The 23,171-nt window shown below is 44.5% G+C and overlaps 10 protein-coding genes across 10 annotated transcripts; 7 read left to right on the top strand and 3 right to left on the bottom strand.

Annotated features, from left to right (window-relative positions):
• Nucleotides 1–2,180: 2,180 nt before the first annotated feature.
• Nucleotides 2,181–3,288, bottom strand: VTP01DRAFT_4076 (uncharacterized protein; the record flags this gene model as incomplete). The annotated part of the gene is made up of 4 exons (XM_069382718.1): nucleotides 2,181–2,361; nucleotides 2,437–2,619; nucleotides 2,693–3,011; nucleotides 3,093–3,288. 4 exons carry the CDS (start codon nucleotides 3,286–3,288, stop codon nucleotides 2,181–2,183), a joined length of 879 nt encoding a protein of 292 aa, XP_069243491.1.
• Nucleotides 3,289–3,544: 256 nt separating this feature from the next.
• On the bottom strand, nucleotides 3,545–5,398 carry VTP01DRAFT_4075 (uncharacterized protein; the record flags this gene model as incomplete). The annotated part of the gene is made up of 5 exons (XM_069382717.1): nucleotides 3,545–3,754; nucleotides 3,814–3,996; nucleotides 4,101–5,063; nucleotides 5,148–5,230; nucleotides 5,296–5,398. The coding sequence occupies 5 exons, from the start codon at nucleotides 5,396–5,398 to the stop codon at nucleotides 3,545–3,547; spliced, it is 1,542 nt and encodes a 513-aa protein (XP_069243490.1).
• Nucleotides 5,399–6,258: 860 nt separating this feature from the next.
• Nucleotides 6,259–7,290, top strand: VTP01DRAFT_4074 (uncharacterized protein; the record flags this gene model as incomplete). The annotated part of the gene is made up of 6 exons (XM_069382716.1): nucleotides 6,259–6,334; nucleotides 6,402–6,491; nucleotides 6,572–6,672; nucleotides 6,757–6,790; nucleotides 6,855–7,143; nucleotides 7,206–7,290. 6 exons carry the CDS (start codon nucleotides 6,259–6,261, stop codon nucleotides 7,288–7,290), a joined length of 675 nt encoding a protein of 224 aa, XP_069243489.1.
• A 745-nt stretch (nucleotides 7,291–8,035) lies between these two features.
• VTP01DRAFT_4073 (uncharacterized protein) lies at nucleotides 8,036–9,269 on the top strand (the record flags this gene model as incomplete). Its single annotated transcript, XM_069382715.1, has 5 exons — nucleotides 8,036–8,291; nucleotides 8,356–8,505; nucleotides 8,566–8,655; nucleotides 8,722–9,184; nucleotides 9,257–9,269. 5 exons carry the CDS (start codon nucleotides 8,036–8,038, stop codon nucleotides 9,267–9,269), a joined length of 972 nt encoding a protein of 323 aa, XP_069243488.1.
• An 811-nt stretch (nucleotides 9,270–10,080) lies between these two features.
• Nucleotides 10,081–12,462, top strand: VTP01DRAFT_4072 (uncharacterized protein; the record flags this gene model as incomplete). The annotated part of the gene is made up of 3 exons (XM_069382714.1): nucleotides 10,081–10,207; nucleotides 10,262–11,722; nucleotides 11,789–12,462. 3 exons carry the CDS (start codon nucleotides 10,081–10,083, stop codon nucleotides 12,460–12,462), a joined length of 2,262 nt encoding a protein of 753 aa, XP_069243487.1.
• A 2,127-nt stretch (nucleotides 12,463–14,589) lies between these two features.
• VTP01DRAFT_4071 (uncharacterized protein) lies at nucleotides 14,590–15,069 on the top strand (the record flags this gene model as incomplete). Its single annotated transcript, XM_069382713.1, has 3 exons — nucleotides 14,590–14,757; nucleotides 14,846–14,969; nucleotides 15,002–15,069. The coding sequence occupies 3 exons, from the start codon at nucleotides 14,590–14,592 to the stop codon at nucleotides 15,067–15,069; spliced, it is 360 nt and encodes a 119-aa protein (XP_069243486.1).
• Nucleotides 15,070–16,129: 1,060 nt separating this feature from the next.
• VTP01DRAFT_4070 (uncharacterized protein) lies at nucleotides 16,130–17,132 on the top strand (the record flags this gene model as incomplete). The annotated part of the gene is made up of 7 exons (XM_069382712.1): nucleotides 16,130–16,221; nucleotides 16,297–16,365; nucleotides 16,441–16,496; nucleotides 16,578–16,596; nucleotides 16,649–16,771; nucleotides 16,856–16,872; nucleotides 16,936–17,132. 7 exons carry the CDS (start codon nucleotides 16,130–16,132, stop codon nucleotides 17,130–17,132), a joined length of 573 nt encoding a protein of 190 aa, XP_069243485.1.
• A 176-nt stretch (nucleotides 17,133–17,308) lies between these two features.
• Nucleotides 17,309–18,447, bottom strand: VTP01DRAFT_4069 (uncharacterized protein; the record flags this gene model as incomplete). Its single annotated transcript, XM_069382710.1, has 2 exons — nucleotides 17,309–18,374; nucleotides 18,431–18,447. 2 exons carry the CDS (start codon nucleotides 18,445–18,447, stop codon nucleotides 17,309–17,311), a joined length of 1,083 nt encoding a protein of 360 aa, XP_069243484.1.
• Nucleotides 18,448–20,460: 2,013 nt separating this feature from the next.
• Nucleotides 20,461–21,025, top strand: VTP01DRAFT_4068 (uncharacterized protein; the record flags this gene model as incomplete). The annotated part of the gene is made up of 4 exons (XM_069382709.1): nucleotides 20,461–20,578; nucleotides 20,667–20,715; nucleotides 20,780–20,891; nucleotides 20,957–21,025. The coding sequence occupies 4 exons, from the start codon at nucleotides 20,461–20,463 to the stop codon at nucleotides 21,023–21,025; spliced, it is 348 nt and encodes a 115-aa protein (XP_069243483.1).
• A 269-nt stretch (nucleotides 21,026–21,294) lies between these two features.
• On the top strand, nucleotides 21,295–22,396 carry VTP01DRAFT_4067 (uncharacterized protein; the record flags this gene model as incomplete). Its single annotated transcript, XM_069382708.1, has 3 exons — nucleotides 21,295–21,581; nucleotides 21,637–22,071; nucleotides 22,150–22,396. The coding sequence occupies 3 exons, from the start codon at nucleotides 21,295–21,297 to the stop codon at nucleotides 22,394–22,396; spliced, it is 969 nt and encodes a 322-aa protein (XP_069243482.1).
• Nucleotides 22,397–23,171: the final 775 nt, after the last annotated feature.

Below are 23,171 nucleotides of genomic sequence, written 5' to 3'. Positions count from 1 at the left end.
ATTTGGATCGTATGCACAATTTTCGTACGCGATTGCACAATTTCTTTAGCGTTAGTCTTGTGTTGCAAAAGATCTGCTAGAGCTCGCATCATCCCCGTGCGCTTTCACTTGCAAACTTTATTGGATACCAAGAAAATACAAGGTTGCACCCGTTCATGTAAAGTCTGGATCGCACCCATCTATCAAGTGCCATTGCACCATCTTTTAGCAGTAACGTGCAACAAACGGCGGGTTGGAAAGATGGGAAAAGAGAACAAAAAAAAGAATCCGGGCGCCAATGATATTACTTATTTCGCGGTCATGTAGTAGAGTGTTGGAAGTTGGCTTTGTTCATATCATCGAAAATGAGTCAGTGAATCTTCACTTTTACATTCTATTCTTCGCGGAGTCATTGGATGTCAAACGCAGGAATTCGTGCCAGCCCAAATCTTCATTGTTTGACATTCAGTACTGTCTTCACATTTTGAAGGCACTATGAGAAACTGCTCACGGATGAAAGAGATTTTTCCCATACGATGATGACCTGTATAATCGTATAAGGGTTATATTTCTACCATTACTCATTTTGCCACGGACCTTCTCTTGAACTTTTTGGCTATCGGAATCCTCTTCAAATTAGTGTAATTCAGCTAGCAAGGTCAACTAGTGATACAGTTCCTAACAGAAATGGAAGGGAGCAATAAAGATGAAGTTCTGAGTAATTTTGGTTACAACTTCTGGATGTCCGTTATTCGATATCCGAGAGAGAGTATTTATACCGTATAGATATTCGTTGCTGCGGTAGTCTGCTGCGAATACTGCGACACTTCTGACTACAGGATATACGTATGTAGTGCGATTCGCTAGGTGTTACTGCGGATTCGATCTTCGCTGTAGCAATAAGCGCCTTTTGCCGTACGTAAATCAGTCTTAAAATATCTACTAAGGTAATCGATAGAACGAAAATGCATCTGGACAACCCGTACAGGCAAAATGCTACATATTTGCATTTGCGTTTTGCTGCTAAGGTATGGTTCCAAAGAACAAAGAGAAGAAAAGACTGCCTACATTCCAGCTGCGAGGACAACGTAAACACGAGTCAAAAGGCAAAGTGTACAACTCGCGAACAATTTCTCGATGATTTAAAGTCGTCCTGAGGGATTTGCTTTGGACAAATAGTAATAGCCTATGTAGTTTATGTGGAGAAGATAAGGAACGTGGTTTACAACACCATAAAGGCATGATGCTTTCAAGTCGAAAACAATTATGAAAGGTCCATTCAGGCTAGATTACAACGATAAAAGCAAGATGGCTTCTTTATATCCCATTCTTTCTTTGTTCAAGTAAGATAGAAGACCTTTGTATTTTGTTATCTATTTAATTCATCCTATTCGTACGTTAAGCGCTTAAATCTCTCCGTCACACGTTTTCCGCTCTTTCCTTGGTTTTTCTTAATCTTCTCCATTAATGCGTATGTACTGGTGAAGCAAAATCTCTATCTCTTCCTTTGTACAAGGGTACGATCAGTCTGTTCAAGAGTGACTACTATATGTCCGTCCGAAGCAAATCCCTTTCGGTAAATCCTTGCATACACTGTAAACCGATAACGGATCTCTCTGACAGTTGGCGAAGCGACGATGAAAGATGTGGGGATTCCCTGTCCTCGGTACAGAAGACTTTTCTGAAATCCACCCAAACTTTCTGGACACAAAAAGCAGCAAAAAGCTTGCACTGCCTGGAAAAGTATAAAGTAGACAGAAATACGTTTTTTCACATTTCTTATTATTATTGTTATCAGTACCGATTGGGATACCTCACAACTCAACTTGCAACACTGTAAATAACTTATTCACATATTCAACGCTATCACTTATCTATGATGTGCAACATTTCCTAGAGTAAAGAATGCCTTTCATTTAGTATAGCTGCAAAAGATAGCAATTTCCCACCACACTTGGACAAGTCCTTCCTCGAAGGGACCATGTCAGCTGTGAATCTTTTCAAACATTGTTTGATTCTGACAGCTCCAATATACACATAGTCATCATTTTTTGGCCTTTCCACCGTCTTCAAGTTATTAGGTGCAATCACTCACCTCCGAAACGAACAGAATCCTAAAGTACGAAAAAAAGATGGAAAAAGAAATGTAGAGGCAAACAAGGGCCACTGAAAAAAAAATTTTTTTCTTCATTCCGAGCAATTTATTGGCTGTTGCTGCACACATCATCCGACAGCGTCTCATATCGCACGAGAGGTCCGTGACCAAATTTGAAGAGTCCAAAGTGGGCTTCTACGCCTTGTTTGTAAGGCTCGTCCATGGCTGAGAACCAAAACATATCAATTCCCTGACTTCGTGTACGGCATAGCACTTGTCTCAAATATCTAGAGTAATTTGTTAATAGCCCCGTGACCTAATACCTTGCACATACACAGGCACTACATCCCAGCGTTACATACCTGCTTTGGTTCTCAAGCGAAGCAACGGCGTCCCGAAAATCAGGCCCACTTGATGGCCATCCTGTCTCTGATATACGTACTCGTTTGCTATTTCCAATGCGGTTAACAACTTCGTAGTAGTGGTCAATCAATGTGTCCGCAGCCTTCTCAATCGGCACGCCTTCCCAGTAAGGAAAGATGTTGCTACAGCAATGTCCATACATCACGTCAGTCCATGCTGATTTTGTGCTCTTGTAAAATACGAATAATACATTACATCATGACAAAGTCAAGATGATCCGCTAACTCTGGTGTGATTCTATCAAACGTGTCAGCATTGGTGATTGGAATGCCTCGGTGGGCCGTTATTTCCCTAACGTGATCGATCGATTGCAGCAAAAATTGAAGCGATGCATCTTTGCGATAAAGAACCTCGGAGCCCACGATAATCCCGTCTACATTATCCATGCTGAAATGATCCATCAAAGTGGTCAATTCCGCAAGCTCTTGTTGAAACGACTGTTCATTCCCGTCCATCCACATGCCCACATAGAGGCGCATGCCGAGCTCCTGAGAGGCTTGCAATGCAAGTGCCCCTGGCAGACCATGTGGCTAAACTTAGCATTGACAATAGCTCTCGTGATAGCAAAGAAAACGTTAAATGAAATTCTTGATACCTTGATTACACAGTGCCAGACCAAAAATACGAATGCGGTTCGTATAGTTTCTAAGCGCGGCGAAATCGTTTCTGACGTGATCCAAACTTGGACATGAATAGATATTGATGCCGTAATCAATGCCATAAAATGGTAATGCTGATGAGAAAGTTGAGATAATAAACATGGAAAGCAACCAAAAGTGATAGAGGACCATGGCTGGAAAATACATGCTTGTCGAGTGTATAATACACTGTTGCCCGCCTCCTGAGAAGCAGTCTATTTAAACAGACGGACCCTCTGATAATGACGACACTGCACTGGCACGCAATAAGTGTAAAACAAGCAATAAAGTCTCGATCTTTTGTTCACACACGCAGGCAACATTGACCTAATTCCGGAATCGCGCATATTAAATGAGCGGAATGGGCAATCTTTTATTCACAATAAAATTGATTTCTGTAGTTCAAGGCTTAGTTGGTGCTAACAAAGTTCAGCTTCGTTGCGCCATGCTTAGCGTTTAAAAGAATTTTGGATTCGGTGTCCTTGGATTTGTAGTAACCGGCTTTCAAGTCGTGCTTGTACTTTTCAATGTGCAAGTCGGTCGGCTCTGGAGCAGAGACAAAAGGAGTCTCACCAAAGGCACTGTGAATGACAAACTTGCCTTCGTAGGCCTCAGCGTCCTAAAGAAGGTTATTCAGAATGCCTCGTATCAAATAATGCTAACAGTCAAGTGACTTACGACAGCAGCCTTGACATCGCCTCGAACAGCAGCGCCAGTAATTTTGACCTCCTCGTCTACAGGGTGGATGTTGATATCAGAGAAACCAAAGACAACGCCAGTGGCAATGGCTTCGGAAGGATAGAAATCGCCTGTGACGCCGCCGTTCAAGGAAGCAATCTTGGCTTTCTTTGCGGACAAAGCCTACAAAGTTGGAAACTGCCAGTTAGCAAACATACCGATCAAGATACCATAAGATTGAGGATGTCGGGGATTATGTGCATATTTATCCATGCGCAGAGACTTACGCCGAAGTGAACGAAACCAGAGCCAATACCAGCGCTGAATTCTTCAAATTCCAAGCTCTTGAGGCTGGGGCAGCTTCCGAGGAAACCTTCACGAATCTTGAGTTCCAGGTCCTCGTAAGATTCCAAACCAGCAGGGAAGACAACATTGACCTCATAAGTGAGGCAATGAGGTCGGTGGTGAGGAGGAGGATGGTGAGGACGGCCTTGGCGTCTGACCTCAACGACGTATTGGCCATCGTGATCAAAAGCAGTTGTCAAGACCTGTTTGCCGAGACGCTTCTTTTCGTAAAGGACAGTAACGTTGACCTTGATATCGGTGTCGTCAGAAATTGACTTTGATAGGAAGACTTTGCCACCCTCTGGGAAGCCTCTGCCAACGTAGACAGCGGCGCGCTTAAATTCCTCAGGAGAGAATGTGTATACAGTTGAAGTGGCTTCGAGAGTAGTGTTGGGAAGGCAGACACGGGGTGGAGGCGGAGGTGGCAAGTCCAAAGCCTGGGGCTCTTGGAGTTGGGTCTCGTTGTTCTTGTGGCCACCGTGGCGATGGTGATGCTGGTGCTTACCGTGATGTTTACCGTGGTAGTTCTGTCCTCCTGGACGCTCATCGTGCGGAGGAGGATGAGGGAAAGGAGCATCATCGCCAGGTGGATGAGAGAAAGGTGGATGGTCTCCAGGTGGAGGAGGGTGAGGAAAAGGAGCATCATCGCCCGGAGGTGGAGGATGAGGGAACGGTGTATCGTCACCTGGTGGAGGAGGATGAGGAGGTCCACCATGAGGCGGCATTGGAGGTGGTCCGTGCATGCGAGGATGGTGCTCACCGTAAGCAGCTTGCAAGCCCTGCATAAAATCTGTCAACTCCTTCATTTGGTCGCTCTTGCCCATACGCTTGGGAAGACCGAAGTCGAGTTTCGAAGGCTCAATGTCGAAAGGCGAAACATTGTCAAGTTGATGGTGCTCATAGTGCTAACGGTTACGATAGAAAGATGTCAATATTCTTCGCACTCCAAAATTTACTCTCTATTCTATTTCCTGTAATTTAATACTCACCGATCCATTGAACTTGCTCAAAGCAAGCAAGGCAATAGAACCACCGATCAAAAAAAACTTTGCGAAACGCTTAGCTTTATTACCTACAGCTGGTATCAGCAACCTTGTCATACGGATATATGGTTTTAGGCAGCGGTTGAATACATACGACGCTTTTTGCAGCAGTCATTACCATGGGGACAGGCAGCAGGAGCAGGCAAAGTGGAATCCGTGGTTGGCACAGCCACGTAGTCACCTTTCTTTTCGTTCATGGCTTTAAAGAACAGAAAAGAAAGGAAGGAAAAGTCGAGGTTTATACAGATAGAATGTTTGTTTCCGATCATTTCCATGTCATGCCAAGAATATCAACGATATGCCCGGAGCTCCCCGCGGGTAGCACAGAGGAGTGCCAAGGCTGAACGGTCCAATGAACTGTTCCGCCGTTAACTGTAAGATGCATGACCTTTAGACGATAGAAAGGTAAATATTTTGAGATGAATCTTGATACAGCTTGTAGGAGCCAGATCACGATCCAATAACGCGTGTAACTTGAAGTTTCGCGCGATTATGGAGCTAGAAAATAGAATTCAATACAGTAAATGGCGGTAACTGCGGTGTCCGATTTAATGAAGTAGATGCAACATTTGTGCACCACACCTGTCCTTTACATGTCGACTGACAATGAAGTGCGATGTAGTATCAAGATGCGGTGCTACTTGATCTGATAATAATTTACGATTCCTTGCATTGGAACCGCTTGAAATCGAATGTTGTTCAGTCAAACGTGGCAGAGTTACTTTCCTTTCCTTGCGCAGTTCAGAGAAAGGATGTCTACTCCAAGTGATTTCATTTTCTCCATTCGCTTTAATGCGCTAGTGACCATATCTACAGTTAAACAATCTCGGATGACGAAGGGTGGGACATCCACGGTTCACTTAGCATGTGCATTTAAGTTACTTGCATGTGTTGTAACGTCTTGCTCCTTATAGATAGTAACAATAGTATATCCTGGGCGGCTTTAGAGGCATCGAGGGGGAAAGCCTGACAAAGCACGATAGCCGTAAGCGGCAGGAACTTTTTTCTTTAAATCTTTCATACAATGGCAAAATTAAGAATTTTGTGCCTTCATGGCATGGCACAGAATCCGATCCTATTCAAGAGGAAAACAGAGAAATTTTTGGAAAGCGTCAAAGATCACGTCGAACTTGGTAAGCATGCGACGATGTACAGGATCACGAAAAGGCTGTGCTTCGTTTGGCTGACAGTTTATTGCAGTATACGCCAAGGCACCTCACCTTGTCCTAGACCCTGAATATGCCAGCATTGCAGAGCGAGAAATAGCTGCCGGTGTTGAAGTATCAGAAGGTAGAAATATTGGGGAGGGAAACTAGTTAGACTTGCAGTGTCACAAGTTCCATGTTGGACTGACACAGAAATGATAATAGAAATGAGGCCGTATACCTGGTGGTTTCATTCACGATACAAGCCGTTGACCGAGGACGGCTACTTTAGTGGATTTGAAGAGAGCATAGATTACATTAAAGGAGTGCTGCTAGAACAGGCAAGGAGACATACGCTGGATTAGCAACTATCGAGAACGATGCTAACAAGGAAATACTGTAACGTCCAGGGCCCTTTTGATGGAGTGCTAGGCTTCTCGCAAGGTAACTGAAATGTTGCACACTGGCCGAGTTATCCTTGCTCCTAACTCTTATATTAACGCTGCAGGTGCTTGCCTCAGTGCTATTCTAGCACATCTCTTGGAACGACCCTCTGTCATGCCTGAGCTTATACCTTCTGAGTTTGAACACCCTCCTCTTCGCTTTGTCATCATCATCGGTGGATTTAAGCCAAATACGCAAGATGCAACGGAAGATAGGCTGTTTACCAGTAAAGAATCGGTCGCAACACCTAGTCTACATATTATCGGGCAAGTGGACACGTTGATTTCCCCGGAACGTTCGGAGGCTCTAGCTGCCACGTTCAGAAGCCCGCTAATATTCCGCCATGCAGGAGGGTAATGATGGCAGAAAAGCGAGCTGACTCGCAATCCCGATGTTTAACGGCATTATTTAATAGGCATTTCGTCCCTAAAAGCGCAGCAGCCCGCAACAAATTGGCACAGTTTTTATTCGGTGGATCGAGGGAAATAGCTCGGTACTAGATAGTATCTTTGATACAGTTCTTATACACAGTTAATTACAGATGTAGCATAAGTTTGTTCCTGAGATCTAGGGTGTCGCTGATGGAGCGGAACCTCATAGTCTCTAAATATAATTCTGCTCCCTATCTATCAAAAATATTCTTTATTACCCACCAATAGTGCTGTCTTATGTAACGGGGCTCAAAATTTCCATTCTTATATGCTATTTCAGAAAGACCGTCGACTTATACTGAAGTGAACATCTTAGCTGATATATATGTCTATATAATCTAATCTAAAGTACAGGCAATCACAGCCATGTCTTTGCAATATTTCCTATGTCGCTTATGCGTTTTGTAGGCGTAGGCCCTGAAACTGAGAAATCCCAAATTTGGTCATGACGAAACCAACAGAAACAAAAAAATTTTTCCACCACTAGTTTTCTGGAGCCAAAAGGCTTTCCTCTTCTTCTGGCTTTGAAGTTGGGTTTTCTCAAAAAGCCTGCTGGAGTCTCTCTTAACAAGTCTTTGGCTGAGGTCCCCACGAATTCATCACTCTTCAACTGTGAAATCTTCAAGCTTGATTGCACTGATTGACTAGAAGCAAGCTTCTAAAGGACACCCTTTTTTTCCGACAAAACACCCACGAAACACCATCTCTGCCAGCCCTCGACGCCAAAAGCTTCTTCTTTCTGAGGTACGAATATTCAAGCAGCGACCCTCGTTTTGCTCTCCACACTCACTTGTCAAGTTCCGTTGTAGCAACTATGCAGTTCGTGCCTTCTTCGTATTTCCTTCAACAGCAATCACAGCAACAACAACAGCAACAGACATCGCAGTCACCAACCTCTACGTCAGCACAAGCAGAGCAGCAGCAGCAGTCTACGCAACCCCAGGGTGTCGCCTTGCCTCCTACGTTGCCTGCTGCCACCTTTACCCAAGTCGCTGGACTCCAGGCTCCTCCCGGTGTAGAGCTTAATGCTCAGGGAAAGGCGAAGAGAAAACAAGTCAAGAATGCTTGCGGTAAATTATCTCTATAAATGTACTACCAAGCTGTGATAAACTAACGCGAATCATACATCTGTAGTCAACTGCCAAAAGGCTTGCAAAAAATGTGATGACGGAAGACCGTGTCAGCGCTGCATCAAATACGGATTGACAGACACTTGCGTTAACTCCGTCCGAAAGGAGCGGAAGAAAGGCATAAAACGTGGTCCTTACAAGAAGAGAAAGCAAGGTATGGAAAGGATTAGTTTGTGCTATTATGCACAGTAAACTAAATTCTGTCTCCTTTCAGGTGACTCTTCCTCGGGTTCTGCCACGTCCGAGAACCCTGCCACGACTTCCTCCGCGCAGCCAGTTTCTCTTCCTCCTAGTAGTATCTACAGTATGTGGCACGAAGCGATGTGTGAAATGGGGGTGGGGGAAAGCTTGCTCTAATAACTTATCAAAGGTGGTGCGTATGATGCTTTCAATGCAGGCGTAAGTTATCCGGCCTCGGCGCCAATGATGCATGCTTATCTTCCTGCCGCCATCCACCAAATGTATCCTGGAGCTCCCACGCCCATTCTCACTTATCAAGCTGCGATGAGGATGCTCTCTCCTCAACAAGGCCAGACAAATCCAGGTCTGTATGGCCAAGAACAGCAAGATCGATCTCATGAAGGAAGCCCTGCTACACCGCAAGGCGACAATGAGGCCACCGTCAAGCCAGAGAACGTCGACTCAGATGACGAGGGCTCCAAACTCAACATTCTCTCGCAACTTTGCAGTGCTGTGCTTGATCGAAACGATGGTTCAAACCAGAACGAGTCAGAACATAACGATACATCGGAGAAGCAGGCAAATGAAACCGAGAAGAAGACCGAATCGGACGAGGCTTCAAAGGAGAACAATAAACAAGTCGAAATTAAAGGGTGAGTTCTATAAACAATAAGAGTCTTTTTCAGAGAGCATGCTTGCTGACATGTGGATGGCTGCATCAACAGAGAGACTGAGTAATAGGCATCGTCTGACATGCGCCCTGAACGCTGATTCCATTTGCAGTCATCATCCACATATATATATCCCCTTCTTTCCTCTTTACTCTTTTTCCTGCTTTTCAATCTGAAAGGAACGAAATAACGAATACATGTTCGCTTCTTCGCTTGTTACAAAATGAACTTGAAGAAGAAATCTATTGCATCTGGAAGCAGCAAACCAAGTTTACAATGCTAGAAGCAATCTAAATAGGAATTTGCTTTGTACAGACTGACAGTGGTTACTCTTGGACATACCAGTCCTATGGCTCAAGAAGGAGGAGATGGACATTTTGCTTGACATCAGCTCATATTCATTAATGAATAAGATAACAGAGATTTCGTCATTAAGTGCTTACCAAATGGGAACAAATCAATTTTAATAGCTACTACAAGCTCTGTGTTTGACAGTGCTCCAGAGACGGAACACTGACAAGCAAAAGTGTTCAAGCTTGACGTCTGAGGAGATCATGGACCTTACACTTGATTCGAAGATCTTCAATAGCTTATCGCTTCAAAATTCCCTCCTTTAATAACAATTATGATCACTATTATGAGATAATTTACGTCCAAATTTTCTCATTTTAATACAAGTTACAGAATGACCATGGCTTACCTACATCAAAGATGAAGGAAGTGCAGAGGTTCGGCGAGACTGATATTTATTATAAATATTATTATTCTGGTTATTGTTGGGGTGGCGGCAAATTTTTAACAGAATGCGGAGTGGATTCGGAGCCCCGTACGCCTCTTCACAGCACGGAAGAGACAGAAACAAAGAATCCGACGCCTAAATGTCATATTTGGAAGACACAGGCAGTCCCATTCGGACATGTCCTATACCTCCAGACAAGACTCTGAAAAGGATTGACAGCTTTTGCTACGAGGATTGCTCAGAAGAATGGTCCGAATCTTTTCATGGTAGGATTGTACCCTCGTCTTCACGTTCTCAGAATTCCTAAAGGACCACGACAGGCGAGATTCCAGGCACGGCAGAGCAGCATGATTTTTGGCAACGTGAATCACGTCGGAAACACGTCATTTCCGATGATAACGAGATATCATGGACAAGCCGGCATTCATCTAACTCAAATAACCAGCAGCAATCTTTACATGCAGTAACGTCGTCGAGGCAAACAAAGAAAATGACCGCACAAACTCGAATGGAAAGCATCGACCAGTGGGTAATGACAGCCCACTGGGGAGGAGGGGCCGATAAGCACGAAACTGGACAGATCCTTCCAACATCTCGTTCGAACAGGAGTCTTAGGTCAAACAGGAGACGGCAGCGACAACGACGGCGATCAAGTTTTCTCCTGAGTGAAAGCGTAAGCGATATCGATTCTTTCCACAGTAGCCAAGAAGGAGATATGCCCGCCACAGAAAACACTAGAAAAGCACCGACGACGTTTGTTCCCAGTAAGAATGAATCGATACCCGGCACTCCCATTCACCATCAACGTCATGAACAAGACAATGATATGTCAGCATTGTTTTGCAACGATCTTGACAACAGTAAGGATGCCATCTCATCATCCATGCTCAGTATCCAGGATACATCTTTCATACAGTCAGCGTCGATACTTGAAAATGTCATGGATTCACCTGTTAACAATACCCGTTCTCCCATGGAATCGCAAGCATCGCCAAAATATCCGTATAAATCCATGGCGTCACAGACTTCTATTTTGGATCAACTACAGTACTCTGACCTGTTTTCAACAGAATCATTGGATGGGCGTGTTCAGCGCTGCAACTTGCAGCAAGTCAAGACGCACGCATCATCAAGCAAAGACAATTCTAATGAAACTTGCCACATTGAAATAGCAGACAACATTGCTAATTCTGTATCAGATACTGCTATTTACGATCCTGAATTACCATCAAGCCCGGTAGACCATACAAATGAGGATATGGCATCGGACGCCGATACTCTTCCGTACGATCCAGGGCTACCTCCGAGCCCTTTCCATCCTGCAAACAACGAAGCTGAATCGGACGCTGATACTCTTCCGTACGATCCAGGACTACCTCCGAGCCCTCTACATTCTGTAAATAACGAAGCTGAATCAGACGTCGACACTCTTCCTTACAATCCCTTATCACCCCCAAAATCAACTGAATCCACGAACAATGCCAAAGGAAAAGCTTATGCAAACAGAATACAACCTTTACATCTATTCCCCACCACGTTGCTACAATCCTCAATTGATCAAAACACAGATACAAAGGACGCTTGGCTAGCTGCGTTCAGTGATGATTGGCTGCCAAGCGATCCAGAAGATTACAACAATCACAAACAGGAAGAGCAGACACAGCAAAGTCTGCAAATATCCTTTCCAAATAGTCCTAATCTTTCGGATCAGGAAGCTCCGTTCGGCAATAACAGTGATAACAAGAAGTTGAGCCAGATAGCGACGGCAGTGAAAGAAGAAGGTATGCATCTATGCTAAAATTCTGTACTCGCTGCTGGATAGGGATATCAACCATCGTCTCTTATAGGTAATATCGATGAAAAGCATTCTACCAGCAAGAAGATTGCGGGAAGTCGATTGGAAAGAAGCACGTTGCAACGATCATCATCATTTTTATTATCACAGCTAGATCAGACTCACGTGTCTTCTGGATCGTTCATGTCGTCGTGGTCCGACCCTTCGTCCCAGGAGAAGTCTTTCAGTAGCTATCCGTCACAGACCAGCGACCATGAGAAGCCGAAGCTCTTATCCAGCCAGATGACACGTGTTGTGAAACATTCACAAAATACTGCTGACGATAAGCATGATGAGAAAGCAACTGCGAACTCAAGTGAGGAAAGCAGCACGGATGATAATATCACCGGACACGATGGTCCTACTTGCACTGTTCCCGATAGTGCTGCTAATGCTAATTCTGCCGTTGACGATGATGACGATCGCATTGATAGCGCAGATGCGGTCGCTAACACCAGCACCATAGCATCGATGGCAACAAGGACAACGATGATGCACAGACCGACTCTGGGTATCTCTAAACGACAGAAACGCATGAATAACTCCATCTCCACAGACACGACGCAATCCGAAGCAAAGAAACCACATATTGTTCTCCAACCGCAACAGGCATCGTTATCTTCGCTCTTATCTTCCACAACATCTCGAGGATGGAGATACGGGATGCGGCCTCGAAGGTTTAAGTAAGGCACAAATGGCTGAGCATTTGAATGTACCATCGTTTGTCTTTACAACGTTTCTCTCGTCCTTTTTTATCGTTTTTCCTTCGTGTATATAGCAACGTAGCTTTGTAGTTCGATTCTCATCTATTGTTATTATGACAGAATTGACTTATACGAACCTTGATCCGAGTTACAATGGGGTTTCGCTTGATTGGAGTTAAGATAAAGTTGATATCAAGATCAACATTTTTGGTGTGAATTGGAAGGAATATGGTGTGGATTCCGGGTGACTGGTAAGTCCAGCCCGAGCTACTTTCAAGAGCATCATCGTTGAAGTTAAGATGAAAGTTACATCGGAGGTAAAAGTGTTTCATTTAGAAGTCAAGGTAACAAGGAGTGAGCTGTGACTCCCAAATATCTTTAGGTCAAACTGAGTTTGCGTTTAGGAAGACTTTTCGACGTCCCATTCGACACTTCAAAGATAAAACCGTTATCAGGCACCTTTTTATGTATTCTCGACAAGTCTTTGTCGGGCATGCCATTCTGATGCTGTTTACAGTCAAATAGAAAGCTCTCCGAGGAACTCGTAAGCCATATATTGGCTATAAAGTGGAACGTTTACGAAACCGCCATAATGTGCCGGCGTCGCAATTTACTTTCTTCTCGCTTTCTTTCCTTTGTAATTCTTTCCACATCTACACCAGAATATCCCCTAAAAGTATGCATACTTTGCAGAGTGTTCCACTACAGTCCGTCGAAGAAATGTTCGAACGTATAATCAGCAACAGATAAAATTGATTTGGTGAAGTCATGGCGGGATTTTACGAAGCTACAGATAGGATAACAAGTATAGAAGCATTACTAGGCAGTAAATTGGTAGAGATTCCGGTGAATCTTTTATTGTCGCTGTCAGATATACAAACACTAAATACTACGTTATTTATACTAGGGTGAAAGAAAGGTATGCGTGTGTTTGCATGCGTACGGCCGTGCGCAAGGCCTTACTAGGTGTTGCCCTTCCTAAGTGATGAAGACAGATGAATATCAGGGGTAAATGCCTAAAAAGCTAGGAGAACCGGTAAAAGTGACAGATAAATAAGGTATAAAAAAGTATACCTATGGATAGCGCATCATAGGATCGGAATATAGGCAAAGAACGAGTCCAAACAGGAATTTCATCTGCTGGTAATAACATTGGTTTATATCCACCGATTTATATTGGGAGACACTTAAGAGTCAATAAAGACATCAGAAAGAGTGTATCTCGAATGAGACTGTCAGTCCTTTTTCACGCCAGCTCCAGTGAGATTCAGCACAGATGCTCACTTGCTATTGAAACATAATCGAGTGAAGCCTGGGTTCAAGGACTCAAATTAAATCCAGGGCGGTATGGTGTAAGGTACAGGGTATGTTTTTTGACCTAGACGAGCTAATTTTGCATATTTTACTCCAAACTGGAATTAAGCGCATCAGTCTAGTTTACTCTAAGCTAGCTCCATCTTTTTCCATGGTATACTGTCTTCTATTTCCCTCTCCGTTAGGCCGTGCGCGCTGGCCCCTTTTTCTTTTTTTAACTTTGACAAAGCGAGATGTGCGCATAAACGACTAGTTTCTCTACTTGAAAAAGAAAAGGTGACATCGAGCCATTAATCCACCATACCTTATCTATAGCTTCAATACCATAGTCCAGCCGTTCTTCGATGGCGTCATTCATCGCAATCGTCTGGAGTTACGCAAATTCATGTAACGCACTGTTTGTGACAGTAATCCTGAAAGACGAAATATGTATTACAGCAAAAGCAAAGTAAAATCCGAGTTTAGTAAAGGTAACAATTGTGCGGTTTGTGCACAGAGAGGGGTGTGAAGTTTTCTTTGTTTCTAATAGTCGTAAGAATACGATGGCGGCGGTGTTGTTGGTGATAGTGGTACTACTTGCTGCGGGTTGAATGGTAAGCAATATGGAAGGAACACTTGTTCTCTTGAAAGTAATTGGGAGGAGGCAGCACATCAGTGCACGGAAGCAAAGGTGCATGAAGAGCGAGAGCAGCGTTGCTAACAACGCGTCGTGGCGTCATTTGTGATACAGGGCTTGATTGTTGTACATCCAAAGGTGGTGACATTCCGACATGATTATTATTGCTGAAAAATAGAAATGTCTGCCGCTGAATTGGATCGCGATTGTGGTGCTGCAGTGGTGCCCGACGATGCCCACGCTGCCGGTGGCAGCAGCGATGCATTTGGAGCTGTCGAAGCAGTTGTTTCCTTGCTTGTAGCTGCATCGCCAAATGATCGCGCTCGCTCTGTAGATGCGCCAACTCTTGTTCGTATTCCTTTGCCGTCTCCTTGCTACGAAGCACCCATGCTAGTGTCTTTTCAATGATATGATGCTTGGATGGACGCCGAAATAGTTTTCAAACGCTGGCAGTATTCCAGCGAGCTCGCGATACTTTGCATTAAGAGCATTGCGTCTGATGCGCTCGTTAGCATTGTGCAAGCTACGACGTCTTCTTTCGGCAACATTGATCGTTGATGGTACGTGGTTGCTTATTTTTGCTTCACTCTAGATGTGAGTAGCAACCGCAATCTAAGTGCTGGAGGAAGACTGGACAGCTTGACACAAAAGCTGCAATAAAGAGTTGCCAGCAGCGCAGGAAAGGCAATTTTTATATAGTTCGCGCAATTAATCAACAATCGAAACTTTGCGCTTTGTTTCCGCATAATCGTAGGACAAAATCCCACACTAGAGACGGTGCTTTGAGCGGGGAGAAGATAAAAGAAGCCGCGTCCATGGAATGGTAGTATGCTAAACAGACGAACGAACGAGCAAACGAGAAGATGAACTGTCGTCATAGTTCCTAATTGTCAGCGAGGGCACCCCAATGTTGATTTGTGCTCAAGCCGCTTACCTATTTGCGTATATGGCCGGACTGAGGAGATTTGCGTGCGGGTAGAGCGAGTCAGGGGGGAGAAAATGATTGCTTTCACACACAACTGTTCGGGAACACAAAGATGCTCAGACGGGCCTGTATCTAGATCGAATAGAAGTCGGTTTCAACAGCAGAATCTGTGTTACTGGGGGGGGGGAACAATAAAGGATCAAAGCGCCGCAGAAACTTGCAATGATTTCCTGTACGTCCAGCACGTTCTAGAAGTTATACAGAAGGATCCAAACGAAAAAAAAAGTTGTATTCTCTGACTTTTTCTTTTGGATAAAAACATGAGGACAGCAGAGATCCCTGGATGCAAGTATGTGACCAGACATCAAACTTGATTTGTAAATCATAATCAATCAAGTAGGAAAAAGAGAACGTGACAACCAAAAAATGGCAGCGTGAGTAACATCGTGTAAACCATACATTTGACCGTATGTCTTAAAACGTACTAAATATCCAGCATAATGATTCTAAATTATGTTGTGGTGTCATGGTTACTGTGTTCAGCCCGCGTTGATCGCCTGCATGTTTGTTTCTCGGTTATAGCTACCGTAACTATTCTCAATTTCACACAGCAAAGCATCTTTGCTCCCACAAACAAAAGAGCTGTTGGAATCAAACGGTTCAAAAATGTCTGCGTGTCCGCGGGCGGGCGCAAAGTGCATGCTCGATGATTTTTGATAGCTGGGTCATGTGTCTTCACAAAATTTGAAACGCTTTCCCTTTTACCCTCTACCCCTCCTCGATTTTGCTACCACAATGGCAGTGTCGCTCCTCGCTTACGTCGTGACATTCTTCCTGTTTTTGTGCAATTATGCTCTGACCATTACCGCGCTTATCATACCGAAATGGTAATGTTGCCGACACCGGTCGACAAAGAACTTGGCACCAGCGGCGATCTAGCTTATATAACTATGATACGATAGGCTATCGTTTGTCGCACCAATGCCTTTATATATGGAAACAGACTATGGTCTCTTTCGACTCTGTAGGAGGTAAGAAGGGGTGATAATCCATGTGGAACAAGAAGAGGAGGGACATTTTAGATCTTACACACAAGCGTGGTAAAGCTTCAACCGAGATTGCCGCCCGTTCCCTTCGGAAGATCAAGGAGATTGCGGTGAAGGTTAGAGAAAGAATCCGACGCTCTCGTCGCATTTTAGTAGTTTGGTGCTAACAAGATGAAAACGAAACTTCCTGTTGCTAGATGGATTTTGTGAATTATGGCAAGTATCATATAAATGATGTCATGAGGGAATGCTGACATCCAAGTGCCAGGAGAGCCGCGGGAGCAGGAATGGTGCTTGCCACAATCCTAGGCGGGCTTACCCTGATCGCACTCCTCGGAACAATGTGCAGCAACGCTCGAAAGCGTGGAAAAGCTTGGACAACACTGGCTGGGTATGTATGGCTCTAGCGACGATGATGATCCATTGTTCTTTTTATATCTCACTCATCCCTCTCACCTCCCTTTTTGGTGATAAGCATGTTTGTACTTCACGGTAAAGTATTCACACCCGAGAATTCCGAACACTGCTACTTTTTTTAACACGTCGATTTTCTAGCGATACCGCAAGCCGTTGCCATGGGCATTATTGCTTACCTTTTTAATACGAGCGCAACCTTCTACGTCGGCACTCGATACAATGTTTCCTTCATCGTATGTACGATAAGCTGGTGCATCAGCATTTTCCTTGCAGCCGTGCTTTGTCTCGTTGCCATCCTCAGTCCTCCTGAATACGCATACCAACCCATTAACTAGACCATTTGATCGTTTCTAATCATACGAATGAAATCATATCACACCTTTATTAAATGAATTTTTTATGGAAAATCGGCAGCCTTGCGTTGCTCAAAGTATATCTGCGGCATTGGTAAACATGCAATGATTTGCTGTCTGTTGCTGGTATTTAGCATTAAATTTTATCGCTACTCGAGTTACAGTCGAAAGATCTTTGCAGCGTTTGCGCCCAAGATACCAGCTACAGTCGCTTCATCTAATCCTGCTCCGCGAATAGCAGCCAAGTTGCTATCGACCGATGCCCAGCGGCTAGCCTTGTCCTTGAGAGGTGGGAAGAAAGGATGGTCGGTACCAAACATGATATTCTCTGGATTCGCAAAATCCACAGCTGTCTTGATGCCAGTCGGGTGATAGATGACAGCATCGTAATAGAGTTTTTTGAGGTAGAAAGATGGAGGATGCCTGAGTTTTGAAGCGACGACCGGATCATGCGCGACGCATGAATCGAGTCTTCCCGCCAGGAACGGCAATGTTCCGCCCGAGTGCGCAAGCATCAATTTCAAATCCGGAATCTTGTCAAAGATACCAGAGAGAATGAATCTGGACACGGCATACGTAGTTTCAAAAGGAAACCCGAGTGCAAGCGAGAGAGAGTGGCCAGTATCCGTGTGAGTCCCAGAGTCTGGAAGGTTTACACCATAGTGAGGATGGAGGAAGATCACGAGGTTGTTGCGAGCAATAGCTTCAAACAATGGAACAAGTGCAGGGTCATCCAGTCCTTTACCGCAGCCGAAAGTGCCCATAATCACGCCTCTCATGCGCGGCAGAGAGGATATGCGCTCGACCTCAGCGACAGATGCTTCGACCGAGCTGAGCGGCAATGTACCCATACAGTATAGTTTTTCTTCCGTGATAGGATCTTGACATATGGCTTCTATCGAATTGTTGATCCTGCGAGCCAAGTCAAACGTCTCTTCTATAGGCGGCAAAAAGTCTATCCATGGATTGGCAAGACTGATGACAGATACATCAATGTTGTGCTTCTCCATGAACGCAAGCTTCTCCCGCACGTCATAATATGCTGGGCCGACCGGTCTACCATTCCTTGTAGACTCCCCCTTGTCCTCGTCGGGTAAAATGACGAGTCGCTCGTCCTCCTGTTCGTCTAACGGCGGCAAGATGCGGGGTACAGTCTCGCGTCGTCGAAGCAGCTCGAGGTATTCAGGAACGTATACATGCGAGTGGATATCGATCAGTATCTGTCTAGTATCAAGTATTTGAGTCCCCACGAATGTACACCACCCCTTCGTATGACTTACTTTTGCTCCTGGACCATAGGAAGCGATTGTGAGAAAGGAAGAAGAAGGAAAAAATAGATCAAACGGTATTTGATAACAACTTATCTGCATGTGTAGTGCAGGTTTGAAACACCGAATGTTTCGTACGCATATGCCTTCTATATTTACGCGTAGCCTATCTCTATTGTGATGACAAGTTCCATGATATGCTAATCTATCAAGAGTTCAAGTGACCAATGAATATCATGAAGGCGTTATATGCGCATGGTGAGCTCATAAGCTTAAATGCTTATACAATTTTAGGATTTTTTCGGCGTTGCTAAGGATGGATATAAACAAGGTATATACACTACAGTGGCATGATGAGCCAAATAGGAAAAGAATATACTGCAACCAGTCATATAAACGAAGGAAGGACGGGAGGAGAAGAAAAAACCAAGTAAAACGCAGGCAAGAAGAAGCGGCCCCTCCATATCTGGGAAGAGTGCTCAACGTCGGAACGTGGGGGTTAGGTCTATTGTAAATTACCTACTGGCGTGAAATAACGATTAATTGGAGTTTCCTAGAACTCTGTCACGCTCTGGGTATTGCTGAGGCTTGATGTAAGACAAGTAATAACCTACTGATCTCTTACTATGCGTGAGCAGCAGCAGCACATCATCAATTCGTTAACTCTCGCAATAAAATTGTGTCTCTCACCGTTGAGCATAGTTTTCGGAAAGAGCTCTATTGACTGCAAAGCAAAAATCTTCGTGACGTCTGGGCGGTTAAGGGAGCTATCGATTCCGGGCAATGGTATACTGACTAGTTTCATCAACCAATGAAAATATCAATCCTTTTAAGTATGACAACAGATCACTATAGAGCTACAATGATCCTACTTTCTGACGGCTAAGAGCAGCTCTCTGAGGCTCATTTTAGGAGAGTTCGAGAGCTGCGTTGGCTGTTAAGCATGCGCTACGTACATGACATTTCTATACCAGATATGAATACTGTACCTACGAAAGGAATGCCAACTAGCTTTTTTATCGATCTGACAAGGACAATGTTCTTTCCACAGGAAATGGTCTCAAAAAACTTAATATTGATGGAATATATACATAGAATCCCTTATATGCAATGTTAGACGGAGCTTCGGTAAAAAAAAAAGGTCATCACTAAATACCAAAGCGTGTTTTTTCTACGGATCCGGCAACACATCGCACTTCCTCACGAATATAGGTAAACACTGTCGTGTTATAATATAGACAGCTCTACCAGGGCAAAATCCTGCCTTAATATTGCTATCCTTTTGGCAGCAATTTATTTAGTAGTAGCACAAGAATTTTTCGCCACTGCCTGTAGCATCCGTGATTACAGAGCCAATATTATGTTGTTAGAACATTATCGCATATCGACAAAGTCGTTATATGATATCGCATGGTGGTAGTCCCTGCATCAGCGGTAACGCATGGAGAATCTGGTCTTTCGATTCTCGAAGCAGTTCACCAACACCAATTCGAGCGGTATAATGATCATTATCATCTATTTATTCTTATTATTCAAGATAACTGATTCCAGCAGTTCATAAAATGAATATTATCTCCACATCCTAGCGCTCCGTCTCTGTCTACATCCGTGTAGGCAGAAGTGGTGTTCGATCGACTGGTTTCCTGCCTAGGTTGCTTGCCAGCCGACCGACGTTGTCGCTCATTACTTTTTGATCGCCTTCTATCAGTCGCCATTTGAAGAACATGATATAGTGTTAAGATTTGATTTCCGAAGCAGGAGCCGGGAAAAAGGGAGCCTGAGACGAAGAAGCAGGCTTGTATACAGCTCTACAGAAAGCGATGGTGCATGCAGACGAGTGATCCCTGAGAGTGTTCAACATCCCAGTCTATGCAACCATAATGTTACGGTTCTTCATTCTGTCGGACTATCTCGAATTTATATTTTTTGTATTATTGACTACATTTGACCGCAGAACGTGACCGTGCCTTGATTTTTTGTTGCTAGGGGACCGAGGCAAACAAGCTTGCTTTATCCCCCACTTTTTTCTGCATCAAATAGCAATGGCATCTCGAGCTCTCTTCAACTCCCAGTTGGTTTCCGGCGTCAAGCGCGCTGGTGTCCGTTTCCAGTCCACCTTCGACGCTGCCGAGCGCGAGGCCGTCAAGAAGCACGCTGCCGGTAAGCATATTCGAAATTAAGGGCAGCCCGTACGCACCCAGCATTAGTGGACTTGACTATTAACCGATCACTTGTTTTTTGAAATCAGAGTCTGCTGCTACCTGGAAAAAGATTAGCATTTTTGTCTGCATTCCTGCGTAAAGTATCTAAATATAAATACTTCTTAGTATGTGCCTTTCATAGTTACTAACTTTACATTAGTCTCTTGGCTGCCGGTGCCAACGCTTACAACCTCGCCTCCGCACACGCCGAGCACCTTGCCCACCACCCTCGCGAGCAAGTCAAGTACGAATATATCAACTGGCGCGTCAGGGTAAATACGAAAAAAGAAATAGAGACTGTTGCGTTGCAGATCAAACTCATATCTGCGTTGCGTAGGACTTCTTCTGGGGCAAGGAATCCCTCTTCTTCAACCCTAAGGTTAACTTATCTGCTGCCGACCAGTAGATTCTACTACAATTGCGTTGTATAATAGAATGAAACCTTTGTGAACAAAGTACAGTAGAAGAAAGAAAGGAAGAAAAAAGGAAGCGGTCGGATCAGATCGCCTTTTTTGTTTTGCAGATACATACACAGTTGTGCCCTTGACGACATAATCTGGACTGCGCAAACCCCACCCCCCCCCACCCCCCATTTTGCTTCATGACTATCTGTGTGTTGTGGTCGGATCCCACGCTTTTGACATTTTTGCACATTTCCCCTGCTTGTCTTCTCTTATGCAACTGCTCTTACTACCGATCCTCACCTCTCGTCAACCTCCATTGCTTTTTGGCGATCCGCGCTTGCTACAGTTCGCTCCAGGTTCACAGATTGACCCGATCGCGCCAGCGATTCAGCACCCGGTTCCTCCTCCTCCACCGCCGCCTCCGGGAGACGGCGATGAGGGTTGCAAGCTCCTAGATAGTTTCGCGATTGTGGTGCAAGTCAGCTTAGCAACCACAGCGCTTTTGACTCTTGTCTACAAGCGTTGGCGCGAGCGGCCTCAGCGTCCGGTTCCTATATGGTAAAATGCGGAAGCAACTATTGTTTTGCATCGATAGAATAACGTTGTTGGAAAGGGCGTTGGATGTGAGCAAGCAGTTTATAGGCGCCGGGGTGATTCACTTTTTAAATCTGCTTGTAAGCTACATAGTGGGACGCCCTGTGCATGGACCGCCAACAAATTTGTGTGTTTGGTACTTTTTGAACGTGTTCATCGACACTACGGTCGGCGTAGCCATCCTGTGGTTCTGGTTACACGCATTGCAGTGGGTCCTGCAGAAACTTTTCCATCTTCGATACATTCGCACGGGTCACTACGGCCCGCCGCCACTTCGACGTCAATTGGGGCCTTGGGCACAACAAACAGCAGTGTTTGTCATATCAGAAGGCTTGATGAAGCTGTGTGTCTTGGGCATATTTCGACTATGTCCTTTTCTTTTTGGCTTTGGTAAATGGGTGCTTCAATGGACACGTGGGAATTATAGATACCAGGTGGTGTTTGTCATGTTCATGTAAGTAAACTAACATTCATGTAACCGTGCAGCAGATTCAAAAGCCTAACTTAATCATGCTTTATATATCTTATCTAGATTCCCTTTGATAATGAATGCCATACAGTTTTGGATCGTTGATACGATTGTCAAAGTTACCCCCAGCTTGGTGGACCCTACAAAGCCATCACCGGCTAGCTACACATACCCTGACCAGGAGCGCACCGCGTCTCATGACCAAGCTGCCGCATCGTCACTTGGCGATACAGCCATTTCTGTACCGAATATTGATGAGCGGACGCCGTTGCTGGAAAGTACGAACGATAGACGCGCTGCATCCGTATAGACATGTCATTTTTATATTTCTATTGTTATTATTCCACACCACATTATATACATGAGAGTCATTTCATCGAGTTGTGCAAACGATTCTACCATAAATAAAATGGTATATGCTACTGGCATGCGCGACGAAGGAGGGCTCCAACACGTTCAAGAGATAAAGAGGTGAACGCCGCTATTATGGACTAAGCCGAAAATCGCGGGCGTATGTGCGCCAACACCAAATCAAGGCGTGTTCCATCGAGTGCCGATCTGAATAAACCGGGATTTCGATGGCGCTGTGTTTGCAAAACCACCGGAGAATGGTTTATGAAGGCACAACGCCTCGAATTCACTGAAAATGTTACCCAAACGTCGAATTCATCCTGAAATTTATACAACGCTTTGTGCAACTTCCTTCTTTGTTGCTCGATTTCCTTTTGGATCGCTAAAATTCAGAAATGTCAAGCTTTCCCATAGGTTGCCATGATTTTTTTCCTCTGCATGCATATAAAAGCTTCGAAAGACGAATCAACTGGAGTTTCGTCTCCAACTTAATGTCATACTTCCCAAAATACTGCGTCAATAATGTTGCAACCATTGTGGTGAAACCGGTCATGTTCGACGTTCCAGCAGACTATGCATCTACAACAGTGCCGATGCGTACGCATTGCATGTCAAACTGTGATATATCATCATCGAGTGCTGTCAATTGATATATACATTACAAAGTAGATTGCATCTCATTTTGATAGCCGACTTATACATCATCCTATTCTCACGTCCGGATCGTTCTCACG

The sequence above is a fragment of the Rhizomucor pusillus genome (genome assembly GCF_041956525.1).
Source record: "Rhizomucor pusillus strain CBS 183.67 unplaced genomic scaffold VTP01scaffold_2, whole genome shotgun sequence".
Lineage (NCBI taxonomy): Eukaryota > Fungi > Mucoromycota > Mucoromycetes > Mucorales > Lichtheimiaceae > Rhizomucor > Rhizomucor pusillus.
Note: the sequence above shows the minus strand (reverse complement) of the source record. Positions and strands in the feature narration are given on the sequence as shown.